Source organism: Trichomycterus rosablanca, chromosome 5 (genome assembly GCF_030014385.1).
Source record: "Trichomycterus rosablanca isolate fTriRos1 chromosome 5, fTriRos1.hap1, whole genome shotgun sequence".
Taxonomy (NCBI): domain Eukaryota; kingdom Metazoa; phylum Chordata; class Actinopteri; order Siluriformes; family Trichomycteridae; genus Trichomycterus; species Trichomycterus rosablanca.
This window is the reverse complement of record NC_085992.1, coordinates 33,224,758-33,245,928: the sequence shown is the minus strand read 5'-3', so window position 1 is coordinate 33,245,928 and position 21,171 is coordinate 33,224,758. Positions and strand designations below refer to the sequence as shown.

Below are 21,171 nucleotides of genomic sequence, written 5' to 3'. Positions count from 1 at the left end.
ATTTACTTGAAAGTGTAGTAGAGTAATGAAAACAAAACAAACCCAACAATTAGGACATGCATGCCACTCATTCTGAGTAATTGAAGCATTGATTGAAAGGGGCTTGTTCAAAATAATAGCAGCGAGGAGTTCATTTGGTGAAATCATTCATTCTGCAGAAGAACGGGTGTCAAATTTAGCCCTTATTTAAGGTAGGCGGGGGGCAAATGTTGCACAGCTTGGTCATAGCGCGTTTCCTTCTGAAATACTGGGTAAAATGGGTTGTTCCAGACATTGTTCTGATGAACAGCGTACTTTGATTAAAAAGTTGATTGTAGAGGGAAAAAACACACAGAGAAGTGCAGCAAATTATTGGCTGCTCAGCTAAAATGATCTCAAATGCCTTGAAGTGACAACCAACACCTGAAAGATGCAGAAGGAAGCGTGGAACTACTGTTCAAATGGATCAAAGAATAGCCAGAATGGCAAATACTCAGCCAGTGATCACCTCCAGAAAGAATTAGGAACATCTGAAGTTACCAGTGAGTACAGAAGATGATTACGTGAAGCCAATTTACCAGCAAGAACTCCTTGCAAAGTCCTGTTGTTAAGAAAAAGACATGTCCTGAATGGGTTAACATTTGCCAAGAACACATTGACTGGTCCAAAGAGAAACGGCTCAACATTTTGTGGACTGGTGAAAGCAAAATTGTTCTTTTTGGGTCTAGTGGCTGTACACAGTATGTCAGACGACCATCGAGCACTGAATTCAAGCCAAAGTGCACTGTGAAGACAGTAAAGCATGGTGGTACAAAATGATGATATGGGATGTTTTTCATACCATGGTGTTACGCCTATTTATCACATACGAGATTAAATATATCAGAATACTTGAGGAGATCATGTTGCCCTATGTCGAAGAAGAAATGTCCTTAAAATGGGTGTTTCAACATGACAATGACCCAAAACATCTTGGTTACAGACAAACAAGATTTAGGTAATAGAGTGGCCAGCCCAATCCCCTGACTTTAATACCATAGAGAACTTGTGGGCTGACATCTGAAGCGCGTTTTTTTGAGGCAAAACCCAAAATTGCAGAAGAACTGTGGAATGTAGTTTAATCATCCTGGACTGGAATACCTGTTCAGAGGTGCCAGAAGTTGGTCGACTCCATACAACACAGATCTCAATTGTTTTGCCACTAAATATTAGTTCAGTAATTTAAGGTTAAGTGAAACCTCAAACATTTTTTCATGTTATAGATAATTCTTTTGAGTTTTTAATGAAAAATGCTGGCACTGCTATTATTTTGAACAGCCTAATATTGATTTTTCTTAACTTTCTGTAAAGGATGAACACAAACTGGCTAAATGTTGTTAATGTTTTGATTTAGAATTAAAAGTGTAGTATTTTCAGTGCATTTGCATTTATGGAAATAAAAGTTATTATAATGATTTTGTGCTTTATTCACTTTTTTTTAAATCACTGCTATTTTTTTGAACACTACTGTAGGTATGGGGAAAAACTTGCCCAACTTCTTACAGAAAGCACCTGGAGTTAGGTTTTGAACCAAGGTTCTAAGAACTCTAACGCGGTTTGACCGTGCCTTCCCTGTAAATGAAATATAAATACTAAAAGAGCAGAAAGAAAAATCTTTAAGTAAAAATGTTTGCTCAATTTTTTATTATATACAAAACAGTTTAAAAAAGTTATAAACACAACAGCGCTTTACATGTTTTTGTTTGTATCTTATGAAAAATAAGCTTACACACAAAACACAATATTAGTTACATAATTTTACATTAGGTTATGTTTGTACAAAGGCACTCTGACTGCATCAAACAAGCAAAAGTCGGTTTTGTGGTCCAGCCATATAAATAATAGTATCTTTTATTCACGGTTCAGTCTTTACATACAAAGCACGGTATTTCTAAAAACATCTTACATTCCTTTATAACAGATCAAATTCACAGAGTAAAATTAGGCTTTTAGGAGGTATGAGAAACATAACTATGGGAAAACATGTAAACAATTCAATAAACTGCATATTTTAGCCTTAGGGGCAGCAAAGCATAATAGTAAGTTGCTACCACAATTTTGGTTGCTGCAATACTGATAACGCAGAAGGCAGAAGAATGCAAAAGAGCTCTTAATGTTTTATATGATGTATTGTACTTGTTTCAAGTAGCTTTGATAAATAAGGGTTTCAAGAAGAAATAAGGTAAAATTCAAGAAGAACTGCTTCTGTAACACCAAGCTCACCTCCTTGCTGCTATAAAACGTGGATTCAGCAAAACATCTGTAGCACATAAAAGGCTAAAACAAGAACAAAACACTAAAAGTAAAATAAACCACTGATTATTAATAAGTTAATGAAATGTGTCTCCAGAATGTACTTTAATCCTTGGCTCTGATATATCACATGCAACACCAACTTGCAGCCCATGATCTGATAACATGATTTCTGAGGAAAGTCGTGGCAGTATCGCTTGTGCTGGTCAGGGTTTAGTAAGTCATGTCTCAAAACTAAACACTGTCACACATTTGTTTAAAGTCTGATTTGAAATGTGACTGGTTTAGCCAATCTTTCAGGTAAACACAGCATTAAAGACATTCTTTGCTCATCTGGATCAGGACAGGACAGCACCTGCTTCTGAGCTGCAGTTTTCACAGTGAAATATGTCAGCATTAACATTCAGGTTCTGGGGTTTGTGTTTGGAGTTTACGTTTTGCCTGGGAGATTTGTCCTTTCTTTTTTTACAGTAAGTACAATACTGGCCTATAGAGAATCTGTCCAGTTTTCGTGCTGCCATCAAGCCAGATGGACAGAAGGACTGGGAAAGGGCACAGCATAACACCCTAAAAAGAGAGAAAGCATATGTGAAATGTTAAATAATCCAAAAAAAAAAGAAACTAAGCACAGTTTTGTTATAAAGAGAGGCTTTAGGACCCAAGGATGCAGAGAAAAATTACATTTATTTACAATAAATAATAATTTTTACAAGACAAATGATAATAATGAAAATAAAAAACGGAAACTGGCAAAACAGAAAACCAATTCGGGAAAGCCCGAACGGAGCCGCTGGCTTGCTGGCAACTGAAAAAGAGAAAAAGAACAGTACAAACACAAAAGAAACAATCTACCTATGCGAGGCGCGAACCCTGGTCGCTCACTCGCAAAGCGAATGCGTATCTCACCTCGCTATCCCGTAGCTGAGAGTGACGCTGCGCCTACGCCTTATAAGGAGTGTTTAAGGAAAGCGAAACCTCAGACACTGTCCGAAGAAATCGCGCAGAATAAGGTAAAACGCCTTTTAAAGCGTAAATAATCGGCTGTGTCACCAACAACGCTCTGGGAAGGAGCCGATCTAACTAAAAGAGAGAAAAGAGGTGAGGCGCGGATTCGAACCGGGGTTGTGCCGATGCTAACACGGCGTTCAAACCGCTGAGCCAAACTGGCACAGCTGAAACCAGAATCCGCTTAATGCCTTAAGGGGCTGAGGTAGTTGCAGCGAAGCGTCTAGCATAAGCCCGATGCTACTCACGTTAGCCGGGCGCCTAGCAACGCTAAAAACAAACCGCAGCTCGCGGGCTGCACCGATCGCACCGTCTTTCCCTATAAAGAGAAATAAAAACCTCAATACCTCGACCTTGCGATCTACACACCCTTGCGCCCTTTTAGCGCCGGGGGTAACCGAACTGGCCCTGATAAAGGTACAGGCTGGTGCAGTGCAGCATAACCCACCAAACAAAGACAAAAGGTGCGACACCTGCAGTCTAGCAACGCCCCCTTAAATAGGGAGCTCGCAGCTGCAGGTCGTTCGCCCTAATCAGCTGGCCTCCTATTTGAGGCCATGCTGTTCTTTGTTCTGTAACGCCTGCAACGCTGGGAACTGGTGTTACGTTCACCAGACGTCGCAGGCACCCTAACAGGACCCCCCCCTCTAGGGACAGCTCCCGAGGTCCCAAGACACGCAGACCGGTTCCTTCGGTACTCACGGATCAGTTCAGGGTCCAGGATGCGTCGAGCCGGTACCCATGAACGTTCCTCGGGGCCGTAACCTTCCCAATCCACCAGGTATTGGGTGCTGCCCTGCACTCTCCTGCTATCCAGGAGGCGGCGAACCGTAAATGCAGGGGCACCCTGGATGATACGAGGGGCGGGAGGTTGTGGGGGGGGTAAAGCTCCCCCGCTCGCGAACGGGCGAAGTTGGGAGACATGGAAGGTTGGATGCGCCTTCATCCTGGGAGGCAGCTCCAACCTATATGTCACCGGGTTTATCCGTCTAACTACCTTGAACGGACCAATGTACCTCGGTACCAGCTTGTGAGTGGTACCTTTGACGGGGAGATCCCTCGTCGATAAGAGGACACGTTGGCCCGGCCGGAACGTTAGAGCCGGCTGCCGCCTACGGTCAGCATTGCGCTTCATGGAGCGCTGAGAGGCCAAGAGGGCCTGTCTTGCCTTCCGCCAGGCAGCGCGGCAGCGACGGATATGTTGCTGCACAGTCGGCACCGCAACCTCTTGTTCCTGATCAGGAAACAGCGGAGGGGGATAGCCAAACTGTGCCTCAAATGGTGACATACCCAATGCGGCGTGGTGCAGGGTATTGTGGGCAAATTCAGCCCACAACAACTTATCCGCCCAAGTGGCTGGATTACCTGCAGTCAGGCACCGAAGCATCTTGCCCAGATCTTGAATGACCCGTTCCGATTGCCCGTTGGACTCGGGATGATATCCCGAGGATAAGCTAGCCGTCGCGCCAAGAAGTTGGCAAAAGGCTCGCCAGCACTGGCTAATGAACTGCGGACCCCGATCCGACACAATGTCGGACGGGACCCCATGTGCTCTCACCACATGTTGCAGAACAGCCTGTGCGGTAGCCATGGCGGACGGGAGCTTGGGCATCGGAACGAAAAGGCAAGATTTAGTGAACCGGTCCACAATCACCAGTACCACCGTGAATCCCCTGGATTTTGGCAATCCTGTGACAAAATCCAGCGCCAGGTGTGACCACGGTCTTGAGGGTACTGGTAATGGATGGAGGAGCCCACGAGGACGCTCTCTTGTGCTTTTGTTGGTTGCACAGACAGCGCAGGTTCGAACAAAGTCCTTGACCTGACTCTCCATCCCCGGCCACCAAAACCTTCGGCGCAAGAACACCAGGGTCTTAGAGACTCCTGGGTGAGCCGCAAATGAGGACGCGTGAGCCCATTCAAACACCTGACGACGGACTGTTGATGGTACAAACAGCCGGTCAGGTGGACCTCCACCTGGGTCGGGCTCAACCGCTTGAGCGTCCCGAATCGTCTTAAATATGCCCCACGTTACTGGGGCAGCAATTTGACTCAGGGGGATGATAAGGTCAGGCTCAGTCTCAGGTCTGGTCGGCTCCCACTGCCTGGACAAAGCATCGGGCTTAACGTTTTTCGACCCTGGTCTAGAAGACAGGGTGAAACAAAACCGACCAAAAAAAAGTGACCACCGAGCCTGACGGGAATTCATCCGCTTCGCTTGTTGGATAAACGACAGATTTTTGTGGTCTGTCCAAACAAGGAAGGGATGTTTTGCCCCCTCGAGCCAATGTCGCCACTCATCAAGCGCTAGCTTAATGGCCAAAAGCTCCTTATCTCCTACCGGGTAGTTACGCTCGGCAGGAGTTAGACGGTGTGAAAAGAAAGCACATGGGTGGAGCTTCTTTTCTGGACCCACTCTCTGGGACAATACCGCCCCAACCCCGACGTCAGAGGCATCCACTTCCACTATGAAAGGTTCCTCTGGGTCGGGCAACTGCAATACAGGAGCAGTTGTTAAGAGAGACTTAAGCCTATTGAAGGCTTGCTGGGCCTGCACCGTCCATTTAAACGGACCCTTACCTGTGAGAGCCGTCAAAGGAGCGGCAACCGTACTGAAGTTCCGAATGAATCGCCTAAAAAAGTTTGCAAAGCCCAGAAATCTTTGCACATGGCGTACGGAACTTGGAGTTGGCCAGTCCTCCACAGATTTGATTTTTGCCGGATCCATTCGCAGGGCACCTTGTGAAATTATAAACCCCAAAAAGGAAACTGATGGGGTATGGAAAATGGACTTCTCCAGCTTGACGAACAAATGATGGTCGAGCAGAAGCTGGAGAACCCGGCGAACATGCCTCACATGTTCTTCGATGGACCGGCTAAATATTAGGATATCGTCTAGGTAAACATAGACGTATCTATCAAGGGCTTCCCGCAAAGCCTCATTGATAAAGCGTTGGAAGACCGCGGGGGCATTCATTAACCCAAAGGGCATCACTAGATACTCATAGTGTCCCGTGGGCGTAATGAATGCAGTCTTCCATTCATCCCCTCGCCGGATACGGATCAAATTATACGCGCTGCGTAAGTCAAGCTTCGTAAAAATTGAAGCCCGCTGAAGGGCTTCGAAAGCCGTGGCCATCAGCAGCAGCGGATAACGATCCTTAACCGTTATTGCGTTCAGACCTCGATAATCGATGCAGGGGCGCAAGGTTCCATCCTTCTTTCCCACAAAGAAGAATCCTGCCCCAGCTGGGGAGGACGATGGTCGGATGAACCCCTGATCGAGTGCCTCCTTTACATACTCCTCCATGGCGATCCTCTCCGGTCCCGACAGGGAGAAGAGGCGCCCCCTAGGAGGAGAAGTGCCAGAAAGCAAGTTGATCGCACAATCGAAAGGTCTGTGTGGGGGCAAGTCCCGCGCCCGGGACTTGCTAAATACCTCCTGCAGGTCATGGTACACGGGGGGCACCCGGGCCAAGTCAGGGGTCATCGCCTCAAGCGATGATGGCGCCGATGACATGCTCACTGGCAGCAGACATGCATCTTGGCACCGTGTTCCCCATGCATAGATTGACCCGGTTTGCCAATCAATTTGGGGATTGTGCTTCCTCAACCACGAGTGTCCCAAAACCACTTGGAGTTGGGGAACCTGGGTCACTAAGAATGTGATCCTCTCCTCATGACTCCCCAAACGCATCGTGAGAGGAGGCGTTTGATGCGTGATTGGACTCCCGGCCACCGCCCGGTCGTCCACGGCATGAACCACAATGGGAACTCGTAAGGGTTGAAGCTCAATCCCCAACCCATGTACCAGATGGCGATCTATGAAATTCTCCACCGCGCCTGAATCGACACAGACTTTGAGATCAGTATTCCCAGAATCCCAACGCAACGACGCCCTGAGAAAAAGACCCTGCTCAGGGATGATGGAACAGCTCGCCCTCGACTCCCTGCCACGGGAGCGGCCTACTCGTTTCAACCGAGGTCGGGCCCTCGAGGCGGAGTCGGATGGTAATGGGGCGCCCCCCCGAGTCGATCCCAGTTGCATGGGTTCTGGGTCCTGATCTCGCGACGCGGGCCGGGGCTGGCCTTGAGGCCGACAAAAGGGCGGGTGAGACCCTCGCTCCCGGGAACGTTGTCGGAGTCTGGTATCAATTGAGGTAGCTAGGAGATAGAAGGCCTTAAGAGAAGTGGGAAGTTCTCGAGTGGCCAACTCATCTTTAATTCTCTCTCCTAGACCACGGTGAAAAATGGCAACTAATGCCCCCTCGTCCCAACCGCACTCAGCCGCCAGAGTGCGAAACTCGATGACGTAGTCGGCGACTGAGCGCCCCCCTTGGGACAGCTCGAGCAAGCGCGGGCCCGCCTCCCTTCCCCCTGTGGGATGAAAGAAAGTGTCCCTCAGAGCCTCCTTAAAAGAGGACTCTGAAGAACACTCCGGAGCGTTCTGTTCCCACAGGGCAGTAGCCCACTCCAAGGCTTTGCCGGTAAGTAGAGATATAATAAACGCAACCTTGGAGCGCTCAGAAGGGAAGCGGGACAGCTGTAGCTCGAATGTGAGGGAGCATTGTAGGAGGAAGCCTCGACATTTCTTCGCCTCCCCTGAAAAACGCTCGGGGGGCGGAATGGAGGTTTCGCCTCCTACAGGAGGTGCTGGGGGAGCGGGAGAGTGGCTGAGGCTACCCGAACCGACTGCCAGAGTCGGCAACAGCTGGGCGATTTCAGTCACCCGCTGTGTCAGCTCTGACAGCGCCAGTTCGTGTCTCCCCAGTGCGACCCCCTGGTGACGAAGGACGTCAACCATGGGAGGAGTCTCTGCTGGGTCCATCTATGGTCGCACCTTTCTGTTATAAAGAGAGGCTTTAGGACCCAAGGATGCAGAGAAAAATTATATTTATTTACAATAAATAATAATTTTTACAAGACAAATGATAATAATGAAAATAAAAAAACGGAAACTGGCAAAACAGAAAACCAATTCGGGAAAGCCCGAACGGAGCCGCTGGCTTGCTGGCAACTGAAAAAGAGAAAAAGAACAGTACAAACACAAAAGAAACAATCTACCTATGCGAGGCGCGAACCCTGGTCGCTTACTCGCAAAGCGAATGCGTATCTCACCTCGCTATCCCGTAGCTGAGAGTGACGCTGCGCCTACGCCTTATAAGGAGCGTTTAAGGAAAGCGAAACCTCAGACACTGTCCGAAGAAATCGCGCAGAATAAGGTAAAACGCCTTTTAAAGCGTAAATAATCGGCTGTGTCACCAACAACGCTCTGGGAAGGAGCCGATCTAACTAAAAGAGAGAAAAGAGGTGAGGCGCGGATTCGAACCGGGGTTGTGCCGATGCTAACACGGCGTTCAAACCGCTGAGCCAAACTGGCACAGCTGAAACCAGAATCCGCTTAATGCCTTAAGGGGCTGAGGTAGTTGCAGCGAAGCGTCTAGCATAAGCCCGATGCTACTCACGTTAGCCGGGCGCCTAGCAACGCTAAAAACAAACCGCAGCTCGCGGGCTGCACCGATCGCACCGTCTTTCCCTATAAAGAGAAATAAAAACCTCAATACCTCGACCTTGCGATCTACACACCCTTGCGCCCTTTTAGCGCCGGGGGTAACCGAACTGGCCCTGATAAAGGTACAGGCTGGTGCAGTGCAGCATAACCCACCAAACAAAGACAAAAGGTGCGACACCTGCAGTCTAGCAACGCCCCCTTAAATAGGGAGCTCGCAGCTGCAGGTCGTTCGCCCTAATCAGCTGGCCTCCTATTTGAGGCCATGCTGTTCTTTGTTCTGTAACGCCTGCAACGCTGGGAACTGGTGTTACGTTCACCAGACGTCGCAGGCACCCTAACAAGTTTAGCAAGTGTAGAATGTGTTAGGCTTTGTTATGTTCAGACAGGTAGTTTAAATCTGCTTATTTTAGCATAATTTAGAGCCAAAAACTTTAGCAAGAAAGTAACAACAGTGAGATGACAGTGAGCTGTCATTTAACCCAGCACATAATAAATCAATGTATTTTTTTCTATTTATTTATGCATTTTCTCCCTTTTTCTCCCAATTTAGCAGAGTCAATGTGTCTTCCGCTGCTGTGGATCCCTGATTGCATTCGAGGAGGCCCTCCGCGATGCGTGACAACCCTAGCCCCCTTCTTTTACACCCGTGTTTCTGCACAGGCGCCTCGGCCTGCTAACCAGGGTCCCTGCACAGCGTTTGAAGACCCCACCCACTTGGTCCATTTATTTCCCCACCCAGCAGACATGGTGCCTGCTAGATGACGCCCAGTTGTGTGCTAGTGGAATATCCCGCTGCGCCACCTGGGCACCCAATGTATTTTTTTTAAATGAATAATATATTAATAATATGTTATTAAAACAAAATATTACTGATGGTATAACTAAATTGAGTTGAAAGAGCCACAGCATCATGGCAGGTCGTGTGGGTCCTTAACAAACCCAGGGTCCTGGGGACCAGGGTTTAAACAGTGGTAGCTCAGCGGTTAAGATACTGGACTAGTAATCAGAAGGTTGTCCCATTGTGGGTTCAGACCCCACTACTGCCAAGCTGCCACTGTTCAGCCCCTGAGTATTGGCCCTTAACCACCGACTGCGCTAATTGTATTCAGTCACAATTGTTTGTTTATTTGTTAATTATGATTTTAACGTCATGTTTTACACTTTGATTACATTCATGACAGGTAGTTACTCATTAAGGTTCATCAGTTCACAGTTTAACGTCAAACACAGTCAATCTCCAATTCTCTGCACTTGCATATTTTTGTACTGTGGGAGGAAACCGGAGCTCTCGGAGGAAACCCACGCAGACACGTGGAGAACATGCAAACTCCACACATGGGGATTGAACCCAGGACCTTCTTGCGGTGAGGTGACAGTGCTACCCACTGAGCCACCGTGCCGTCCCAGTCACAATTGTAAAAAATGTAAACATGGCCTATTTTGGACTTTTAACATCCTCAAAGTTTATTTCATGATGGTTTTTAACCATTTCCCAGCAACATGCCAGATGTGGACTGGCTGCTCTAAAACTGTCTCTAGTAAAGCAATGAGGATGAGCCAAACTGATGGACGCTCTGTCCGATGTAGTACATATGCTAACGGCAATACCAAGGGTAATCTCTTTTACAAATAATTTTTTGTACCTGTCCCACACTGTTTGGTGTACTTATGCCTGTGTGATTATCAAATAAGTCAATTTGAATATGCAATCAAAAGTGACTACAGTCTGAACAGACTAATGAGATTTGGTCAACTGTGATTTGTAATTTCATGCTGCCTGAACACACTTAAGTGAGTAATTGTGTGTGTGTGTGTGTGTGTGTGTGTGTGTGTGTGTGTGTGTGTTTACCTGGGCACCAGTGCAAGCACAGTAGTTAGTCCACACACCAGGTAGAAAAGCGCGTGGGACATTGCCTTGGTCTCAACACCAAGTGGGTTTGTGGGAGAGTTACATGTCACACACACAATGCTGAACACAATAACAAAGGCATAGTAGAAGATTCCACTGCCTAAAAGCACCAGCGCATGTATCCATGTCTGCAAAAGAACATACAGATTAAACCTGGTTATGGGGAATATTGTGACTTCATAGAGCATTATAAGTCAGTATACCAAACAAACAAATTCAAAAACTTTAAAAGTACCCAGACTGTGCCACTAATTACACATTTATATCAATAAACATAATATTGGTGTTCACTTTACATTAACATGCTTCATGGGTTGTTTCATGCAACATAAATGGCAGCTTTATCTATATGACAATCTAGTCATATACAATTAACCAATTGCATTTCACTTCCCCTCTACTGATGCAGACCTCCACTCCTGACCGAGGAGAGCCGTGACCAACACACGCCCCTTCCAAAACGTGTGCAGTAGCCGACTGCATCTTTTCACCTGCACATAGCTCAGTTTTACGCACAGGGAGTCTTGCACTGATCTCTATTATCCCTCGTCTCTGTGCAGGCACCATCAATCAGCCAGCAGAGGTCCTAATTGCATCAGTTATGAGGAATCCCCTCCGGCACCCTCCCTATGAACAAGCCAATCATAGTCTGTGTAGGCACCCAGCCTGCAGGTAGCAGAGCTAAGATTTGAACTCACAGGTTTGAGATGTCAGCTCTGGTGTGCTAGCGTGTTTTACTGCTGTGCCACCTGAGCACCTAAACCCATTTCAAACAGCAGCTGCCTTAACTGCAGTGCCACAGAAACTGATTTAATTTCCATTTTTACAATTATTTTTTTATATATGTTAATCAGTATGTCAACACAATACTGAACCACTGCATGGAATCCAAAAAAAGTGATGTACTCAAGCAGCAATAATACTGTCTAAGACGCATAATAATGCACCTAAAAAGATAACAGCTGACTAAATACAATGCTTTTTTAAATTGCTGTTGCAATGTTCTTCTTCTTCTTTCAGCCGCTTCCATTAGGGGTCACCACAGCAAATCATTTGTCTCCATCTTGCCCTGTCCTAAACATCCTCCTCGGTCAACCACCTGCATGTCTTCCATCACTACATCCATAAACCTCCTCTCTAGACTTCCTCTCCTCCTCTTGACTGCCAACTCCTTCCTCAGCACCTATCTCCCCATATAACTCTCCAACCATCTCAACCTGTCCTCCCTACCTTTGTCTCCAAAACATCCTACCTGTGCTGTCACTCTAATAAACTCCTTCCTAATCTCCTGTCCAATCTCAGCATCTTTATCTCTGCCACCTCCATCTTTCTCTCCTGTCTTTTAGTCAGTACCACCACCTCCAATCCATACAACACAACAGGCCTCGCTACTGCCTTGTAAACTTTACCTTTTACTCTGGCAGAGACCAATGACCTGAAGGTTAATATTTAAGTTAAATGAATGACAAGGCTAAACTATTAATATTTCTCTTTCACAGTCATCAATGTTGTGATGTACTCTGGCTTTCTCCAATGTTGCAAGACAAGTTGATTTAATCACAGGGGAACACAGTTAAACCTGCATGGTGCATGATGTCCAGGTTAAATTGCCACCACTTTTTTTACATGTAAACATCAGTTTTACTCAGGCAGAATGATGTTGCTTTAAAGAAACTAAAATATGTTACATTTGGGGAAACAGCAAAAACACTATAAATTTATAATGTCAGGGGAAAACCTGCTTATATGACATAACATGCACTATGCTTTTAGCAGACATTAGTTTTATACAGCAGGAGTGACATGACAACAGATTACATTTGTTGTAGGTTTGAATGTAAGATCTTGGATGTTGGAACTTGAATATTTAACAGTGTATTATGTACAATCATAAAATGCCAAAACGGCAGGCATCTGGTGGTAGAAAAAATTGTGCAATACAGCATACACTCTACAAACTACAAAAACACACTACATTTATTACATCTTTATACAAAATGAAACACTAATAAAAATATTTTGACCAGATTCTAAGTGTGAATGAGCTGTTTACCGTGTAATGTGAAATTTGCTATAGAGTTCAAGTACCTCACGTTTACTGGTTAATTTGCACTATGAGGCGGTCCTGCAATCCTACGGCAATTCATTTAGTCAAAATGTTCAAGATGGCGATGTGTAAAGCAGCTAAAAACTAAGGTAACTGAGTTTAGAAAACTTCCAACAAATATATGGTCGCAGAGGGGGGTGTCAAAACACTTACTTTGTTAACCGCTTATCCAATTAGGCTCGCGGGGAGGTGCTGGAGCCTATCCGAGCCTTTTAATGGGCGCAAGGCACACAGTAACACCCTGGACGGGGCGCCAGTCCATCGCAGGGCAGACACACATACACACACCCATTCACCTATAGGGCAATTCAGTGGGGAGAATATGGGGAGAACATGCAAACTCCAGACAGAAAGGACCCGGACTGCCCCGCCTGGGGATCGAAACCAGGACCTTCTTGCTGGGAGGTGACAGTGCTACCCACCGAGTCACCCGGTGTCAAAACACAAACAAGAAGTTTTTGAGACCGTTGCTGGATTTATTGTCAACCGTTAAGGCAGGCTATGCTGTGTATTGCAGCTTTAATTTATTCTATTATTCTATCATTCAATCATTCAGGGCAGTGGTAGCTCAGCAGTTAAGGTACCTGATTAGTAATCAGAAGGTTACTGGTTCAAGTCCCACCTCGCCAAGTTGCCACTGTTGGGTCCATAAGCACGGCTCTCAAACACCAATTGCTCGAATTGTATTCAATGATAATTGTAAGTCTCTTTGGATAAAAGCGTCTGCTAAATGCCGAAAATGAAATTCAATTTATAAGTGTTATTTAATGACTGCCGTGAAATGTGTCACTTTTCTATAAAAATCCGTGAAAACTGTGATTTTTGAAAAACGAGATTTGTGAAATTAACCACAATGAATTTGGTAGGGCCCTAGAAATAATGCTTTCTACACCGCTAACTGTGCATGTTCTGCTTATTTGTTTTGGAGTGCTGACTGACATACCAGTGTGTGGCTCTCTATGACCTGATGCAAGAGTATGATCAGGAGAGCTGAGCTATTGATAGGAGATCCAAATGAGAACAGATCAACATCGGAGCCTGCATATGCCTGTCAAACACAAAACACACACAAACCTTAATTTCACATATTAATAACAAAAGAATTCAATAATACATAAATAACAAGTAGATTTCTGTCCCATTATATCACACTTATAACCAGCAACTGAAGAATCCAGAACTCACCAAGTATGGAATGAAGAAGCAGACCAGGCTCTGGTAAAAAGCATCTAGCAAGGTCAGCCAGAAGGTGGAGGGAAGGTAGGCCTGCAATTAAAGAAAAAACTCTAAATGAACTCTAAAGGGTGCCAAACCACTGCAGGGCTTCGGCCATTTCAACCCCATCAGCCATAGACTATCATGTCTCTGTAGGCGCATATCCGGCTGACAGCACTGCTGAGAGTCAAATCTGGATCTCAGCAGTGGTGGGCTAGCATAAGAGCTATACTGCAGGATACCTTGACGCTTATAGTCCAGAATGCTGCAGCTGGTCATTTGACAGAAGCAAGCAAGTGTGAGCATATTTCCCTCCATACTGACCTCTTTTGATTGGCTTTCTGTACATTTTCAGATTGTTTTAAAGATTCTAGTTAGACATCAGACATTATTAAAGGCACTAGCTTTAACTTACAGTGGATATAAAGGATCTACACACCCCTGGTAAAATGCCAAGACCAAGATAAATAATTTTAGATTTATAATGTGACCTATAATCTGTGCAATTCAACTGAAACAAACTGAAATAATTTAGAGGGGAAAAACTAAATTATAAAACTAAAATAATAAGGTTTCACACCCTCTTATAACTGGGGATGTGGCCCTGTCTAGAATGAACCAATCACCTTACATCCTAACTTATGTTAAATACTAGTCAGTACAAACCTCAACCACAAATTTAAGGGACTCCCATAGACTAACATATAAAGCTAAGCTATTTTAGCAGGATTTTCCTGACATTTACATAGTTGCATCTTACAGTAAAAACCATGTTCCACAAAGAGTTATCAGCTAGATCTCATTGTTGAAATCCGTTGTAACCCTAATGACTAAAATTAACAAACAGAAATCCTTCGTCCGAAGTATGTTTAGTGGAGCAGCAGAAATTTTCACCTGTGAATTCTGTCCAACTTTGTAGAGCTGAGGCTTGAACAACAGCTTGTTGGCAGGCATGTTTTTATCCAGCACTCCGTACAGCAGCGGTGGAGTCGATGTAAACAGTAGATTAAAGAAGATCAGCACCCATGAGTTGGTCATAGTGCTGCCAGAGAAACCACAGAAGAACTGGAACCAGAACAGCAGGTTCACATACATCTAAAGAGAGAGGAAAAAGTATGAACATTGTATATGTAATAAAGTAAAAAGTACTGACATTGTATGTGTAATAAGTTATAGTAAGTTATATGCATTGGTGGGTGCTGGTACAGGTTGATATTGTACATGTTATAAAGTTATATGCATTGGTGGGTGCTGGTACAGGTTGATATTGTACATGTTATAAAGTTATATGCATTGGTGGGTGCTGGTACAGGTTGATATTGTACATGTTATAAAGTTATATGCATTGGTGGGTGCTGGTACAGGTTGATATTGTATATTAGGAACTGGCTACCTGTGGTTGGAAACTATTATGTGAAATACTATGTTTACCCTATGTAAAAAAAAAAAAACCAACCAAACAAAAAGGTTAGTGTTTGATTAGTGTCACGATTTGAGCCTCTGTGTGTGCTCCTGAGGTGCCACGCCCCCCTCTCCATGAGCACACTCTGTCTCCAGCCAGCCTCCCTCTCCTGATTGGTTAGCTGGGGCTAATTAGCCCCAGCTGCTACTATTTAGGAGAGGCTCAGAGAAAGGCTGGTTGGAGACTATTTTCATTGTAACTCTGTTTGCTCTGGTGACTGTTTGCTCCTTGCTCCTTGCTCCTTGCTGTTTCATCCGGTCTGTTTAGTCCTGTCCAGTCAGTTTAGCCCTGTTAGTCTGTTTAGTCCTGTTTAGTCTTTGTTTAGCCTGTCCGTTAGCCTGTTTAGTCCTGTTTAGTCTTTGTTTAGCCTGTCCGTTAGCCCTGTTAGTCTGTTTAGTCCTGTTTAGTCTTTGTTTAGCCTGTCCGTTAGCCTGTCCGTTAGCCCTGTTAGTCTGTTTAGTCCTGTTTAGTCTTTGTTTAGCCTGTCCGTTAGCCCTGTTAGTCTGTTTAGTCTGTTTAGTCCTGTTTAGCCTGTCCGTTAGCCTGTCCGTTAGCCCTGTTAGTCTGTTTAGTCTGTTTAGTCCTGTTTAGCCTGTCCGTTAGCCTGTTTAGTCTTGTTTAGCCTGTTTAGCCTGTCCGTTAGCCTGTTTAGTCCTGTTTAGTCTTTGTTTAGCCTGTTTAGTCTTGGTTTAGCCTGTTTAGTCTTGGTTTAGCCTGTCCGTTAGCCTGTTTAGTCTGTGTAGCCTGTTTAGTCTTGGTTTAGCCTGTCCGTTAGCCTGTTTAGTCTGTGTAGCCTGTTTAGTCTTGGTTTAGCCCGTCCATTAGCCTTTTGTTTGTTTAACCTCCATGTGTTAGCTCTGTGTTATCTTGTCTTGGTGTGCCTGTCTTTTGTTTATTAATAAATATAGTTTAGTTTATTACATCTCTGCGTGTGTGTCCGCCCCTCCTGTCCGTCTAGTCCACATAACCGTTACAATTAGGTAGTAAAAAGACAGCAAGAGGCTCAGCTCTTGAAACAACCAGGGGAAGTTCATTCTATCATCTGGGTGTCATTAAAAGAAAAAATTACTTGACTTTTAAAGGGATGGTCAGGTAAGCCATACTAGTGACTTAAAGAACATGAGATAACAGATGGACTTCACTCAGTAACTGTATGTTCCTACATGTAGATGTACATAATAAACTGAGGAATAAGCACATGTGTGCAATTCAGTACTTACAACATTCTTATAGAAAAAGTAAAGAATCATGTTAGCCAGTCGTGTGTAGCACCAATGACCATGAACCAGCAGCAGCTTTCTCAAGTGTTTAAATCTGGAGATGGCAAAATCACTGGACATGACAGCCTGGACAGAGCAAAGAATGTTCCATTACTAACTCCATTACCTGCACCTTAATGAGAAAGTAATACTTACTCATTTCATTTGTTTTATTGTCTGTTAACAGAAAACGCTAATTTAATTAATTCCATTTATATACTCCATATTATATGTTTAGTATTTTAAACCCATTAAAATTCTTAATAACAGCATAATTGTAATCAATTAAACACATTTAAAACAATGAAAGCAGCTAAAAAACATTGTTTGAAAAATAGAAAACCTATAATTAACACACAAAGCATTGCTAATTAGCAACTTAACTTTTGAGCCACATACCAAGACAAAATAGTCTTGTTACACTTTATAATAAAAAAACAAACAAACACTAGTTCGCCATTCCAAATGCTTGAATTTAAGATACTAACATTTAAATCTGGCTCTAATTTCATGGAGTGACTAGTAAACATTCACACATTTGTATTAACTGAGCCACTCAGGTGGCGCAGTGGTAAAATACACTAGCACACACATCATATTGAACCTCAGCTCTGCCATCCGGCTGGGCTGTGTGGCTACATGAACAATGATTAACTGTTGTTCAGGGTGGGATGAGCCGGACCAGTGTTCCTCATAACTGGTGCAATTACGATATCTGCTGGCTGATTGATGGCGCAGAGTTATAGAATAATGCTGATCAGGGTGTGGCTCTCCGTAAAAAGGCTGATCCGCATATGAACTCATCTCGTGCAGGTGAAAAGATGCAGTCAGTACTGCACACGTGTTGGAGGGGGCGTGTGTCCTCAGTCAGCAGTGGAGGGTAGTATTGATAGAGGGGTAGCGTAACACAATCAGGGTAATTGGATACAACTAGATTAGGGGAAAAAATTGCAAAATGTTTTGCCTTTTTTTGTGCTTTTTGATGATGCCTGCAACAAATTCCTAAAATTCGAGACAGAAACAATGTAACACTGGAAACTGCGAAGTTTTGAAACTTTTCCCTGCAAAAATAAAATGTTCAGACTGCTTTAAGCTGACAGTAAGGCCACTGTAGTTTAAATCGCCAATGTTTACAAGTTCTCAGAATGCGGTTTGTGTTTAACCTTTTTTTTTTCACACAATCCTTCAAAAGAAGTGCCCTAGACTTCATAGACGTAAAGTTCACTGTTGGAATGTGACACCCTAGTAATCCTGTAACAGGGGTGAAAGAAAGAAGTGAGGAGTGAAGTGGATGGTCATACTTGCATGCCTTCTTGGCCTGAGATGCCGACACCCACATTTGCCACCTGAATCATACTGACATCATTTGCCCCATCACCTAAAAAAATAAACACACACACACCAACACACATTTTAACACAGCTTTTGTTTGTTTGTTTGTTTGGGTTTATTGCCATATCAGCAACATATTGGCTATTTTATGGCAAGGACAGGTATTTGAACTGTAAAAGATTACATGTTCATATCATTTGTTTTAAATTTAGACTTCCTAAAAAATGTATAATTTTAACTGAAGGAATCCTCTCAAACAGTACTTTTATATTCTTGACGCTGTAAAAAATTTCTCTGATAGTAGAACCGTAGCACATTCTAATAAAATATTTTTAATTGTTAGGGGGTTAGCACAGAACTGACAAACTGGTGCCTGCTCGCCAACCAGGAGGTGTCGGTGGGTGAGGGCAGTATGGCCTATTCGGCAACGGGTTATAATCATCTGGTCTTGTCTTTTTAAAAAGTCTAGATTGTGTGAAATACCAATGTTGGGAGTTACTTCATGTAGTTTATTTTGCGGATTGCTGGACCACTCTTCTTGCCATTTCTCTCTGCAGTAAACTTTGATTTGTGGGTTTTGGGAACGTGTTTCCAAGCAATGTCTTGGTTTTTTGCTTCCTTCTATGCCACTGTGACCTGGAATCCAGCAGGAGAAGATGGAAAAACCTTGGCTATAATGTTCTTTGTCCATATTGAGCAGTTCTCTGATTATTGGGTGGTCTGTCTTCATGGATTCAAGAGCTTGTATGCAGGATTTTGAGTCTGAACAGATAACATATAGTTTATGGGGACTAATAGATATATGTCTGACAGCCAAGAGGAGTGCATGAGCCTCTGCCGTAAATATTGCAGCATGATGAGGGAGACGGATACTGCTGCAGTGGCCATTGGTAAAAAAGGCAGCACCCACATGGGTCTCTGTTTTTGATCTGTCCGTAAAGATAAATCTGTGTTTTGGGAAAATGAGTCTGGTTGTGTTGTATAAAGAAAGATAGTAAAATGGTGACATACTCTGTTTCGTGGACTTTGCTATATTACGTATTACGTTTGGTTTCCTCAGAGTCCAGGAAGCAGGCAGAGGGGGCTTGGTGGGGTCCTCCAGGATATTTAAGGTTTTTTAACACAGCAACAAACCACAAAGCTAAGTTATGGCTGCATGTTGCACAGAGGAAGCCATATGTAAACCACGTCCAAAAACCCAGGACAACTAATCTTAGATCAACATGACCAGACCAAACCACATCCTGCCTGCGTTACAACACCATTACTAGGTGTTCAGAGTGGCTGCTACACTTCTCTAATAAAAATCTATTTAAAATCAGTTAAATTGGTCTTCAGTTTAACTATAATACAGGGCATTTACAAAGCACTACTTTATGTTTGTATTAGAAAATGCAGTTAAACACAATAAAATGCTTCAATCAAAATGTTGACTGGTAAGGTCAGAAAAAAGGCAGGCTTAATTGGTACCACACAAACAAAAAAAAAGTATATTAAGCACAGAAAATATACTTTCACTGACCTATAGCGAGGGTCATGACACCAAGTGAGTCACCAACTAACCGAACCACTTGACTCTTCTGCAGGGGAGTGGATCTGCAGCATATGACCGATCGACAGTTGCCAGTCACATTCAGGAATACTTTCTCTAACTCCTTCTGCAGGGCGAAGTCCAACGTGCGACCATCAACCACCAGAGTAAATCCAGGTGCATCAGTATCATCCGGAGATACACCACAGTCAAAGAAACCAGCCTCTGAAGCAACTCTGATTTCCTCCTGAAGTTCCAAAAACCGAAGTTCACAGGCTTCCTAGAACAACACACACATACAAAACATATACATATTTTAATTATGTAGAATGGGTCATACGGAAGACGTGCTTTCCAACAATCAGTTCCAGATATCTTAGTTTGAGTGATAAAATTCTAATACAATGGCATTGTGGATGACTGTGTGCTTAAATCTTCCTGAACTCTTTTGGTTCACAAACAAGTTGTATATTTATTAAAACGGATAGTTCCGGTCCTAAAATCTGATTGGCTGAGCCGCGTTCGAAGCCGTTGCAAAATCACTGATAAACGCACACCTATGACCACCTCACATCATTCCATATTAATACGCCACTGAAAAGAAAAAGTGAATGTTATGTTCGCCCTCATGTTGCATAGCAACACTGTTAAGAACTACCTGGGGTCGCGGAAGAATGCTTTTTGTAAGTGTTTTTGTAAATAAAAACATTTATAAATTGAACATTGTTGTATTTTATTATATTTTATGTTGACCGCCGTTTTATAAAAGCAATAAGCCACTCGAGACCGTGCGTTACTGCTATGATTTTATCACGGGGAAAGACGTGGCTTATTGCATTAATTTATTAGGACCTTGCCGTCATGTTTTACACTCTTTGGTTACATTCATGACAGGACAGGTAGTTACACAAGATTCATCAGTTCAAGTCTTTAATGTCAAAGACAGTCATGAACAATTTTGTATCTCCAATTCACCTCACTTCCATGTTTTGAACTGTGGGCGGAAACCGGAGCTCCCAAAAGAAACCCATGCAGACACAGGAAGAACATGCAAACTCCACACAGAAAGGACCCGGACTGCTCCACCTGGGAATCAAACCCAGGACCTTCTTGCTGTTAGGCAACAGTGCTACCCACTGAGTCACCGTGCCACCCACAAGTTGTATAAAGAAATGGTTTTGGTGTTGGTTTGGTGTTTAATAGTTTGGGGTGAAGGAACTTGGATGCTTCAACCTCAACCCCATTCAACACCTATGGAATGAATTCGAACACTTCTTCTTCTTCTGGCGTATGTCCTTAGACCTTCAGCTCCGTTGTTGCTAGCCAGTCTAGTGTTTTGTCATCCAGATCCATTAACCCACGAGCGCCATTCGGTGGCCGGAATTTGGGGCAGCTGGTCATCACATGTTCCACTGTCTGTAATGGGTCCCCACATTCACAGTGGGCACTGTCCGCAAGACCCCATTTCTGCATCGCTGCTCCAAAGCGTCCCACCCCTGTCCTCAGGCGATTAAGGGTTGTCCACTCCTTACGGGTGAGGTGCTGGCCAGGAACATCTGTTGGATCTT

General features: G+C 44.1%; 1 protein-coding gene across 1 annotated transcript in view; it reads right to left on the bottom strand.

Moving 5' to 3' along the window:
- Positions 1-1,655: 1,655 nt before the first annotated feature.
- The window catches only part of LOC134315272 (phospholipid-transporting ATPase VD-like), a 52,619-nt gene continuing 33,103 nt past the window's right edge, over positions 1,656-21,171 (bottom strand). The window contains exons 14-21 of the mRNA XM_062996358.1: positions 19,595-19,883; positions 18,042-18,118; positions 16,702-16,827; positions 14,914-15,114; positions 13,990-14,070; positions 13,748-13,852; positions 10,638-10,825; positions 1,656-2,838 (exon numbers count right to left, since the gene is read on the bottom strand). Of these exons, the coding sequence (XP_062852428.1) occupies positions 2,610-2,838; positions 10,638-10,825; positions 13,748-13,852; positions 13,990-14,070; positions 14,914-15,114; positions 16,702-16,827; positions 18,042-18,118; positions 19,595-19,883 (1,296 nt within the window). The 3' untranslated portion in view covers positions 1,656-2,609. The remainder of the gene's footprint in view (positions 2,839-10,637; positions 10,826-13,747; positions 13,853-13,989; positions 14,071-14,913; positions 15,115-16,701; positions 16,828-18,041; positions 18,119-19,594; positions 19,884-21,171) is intronic.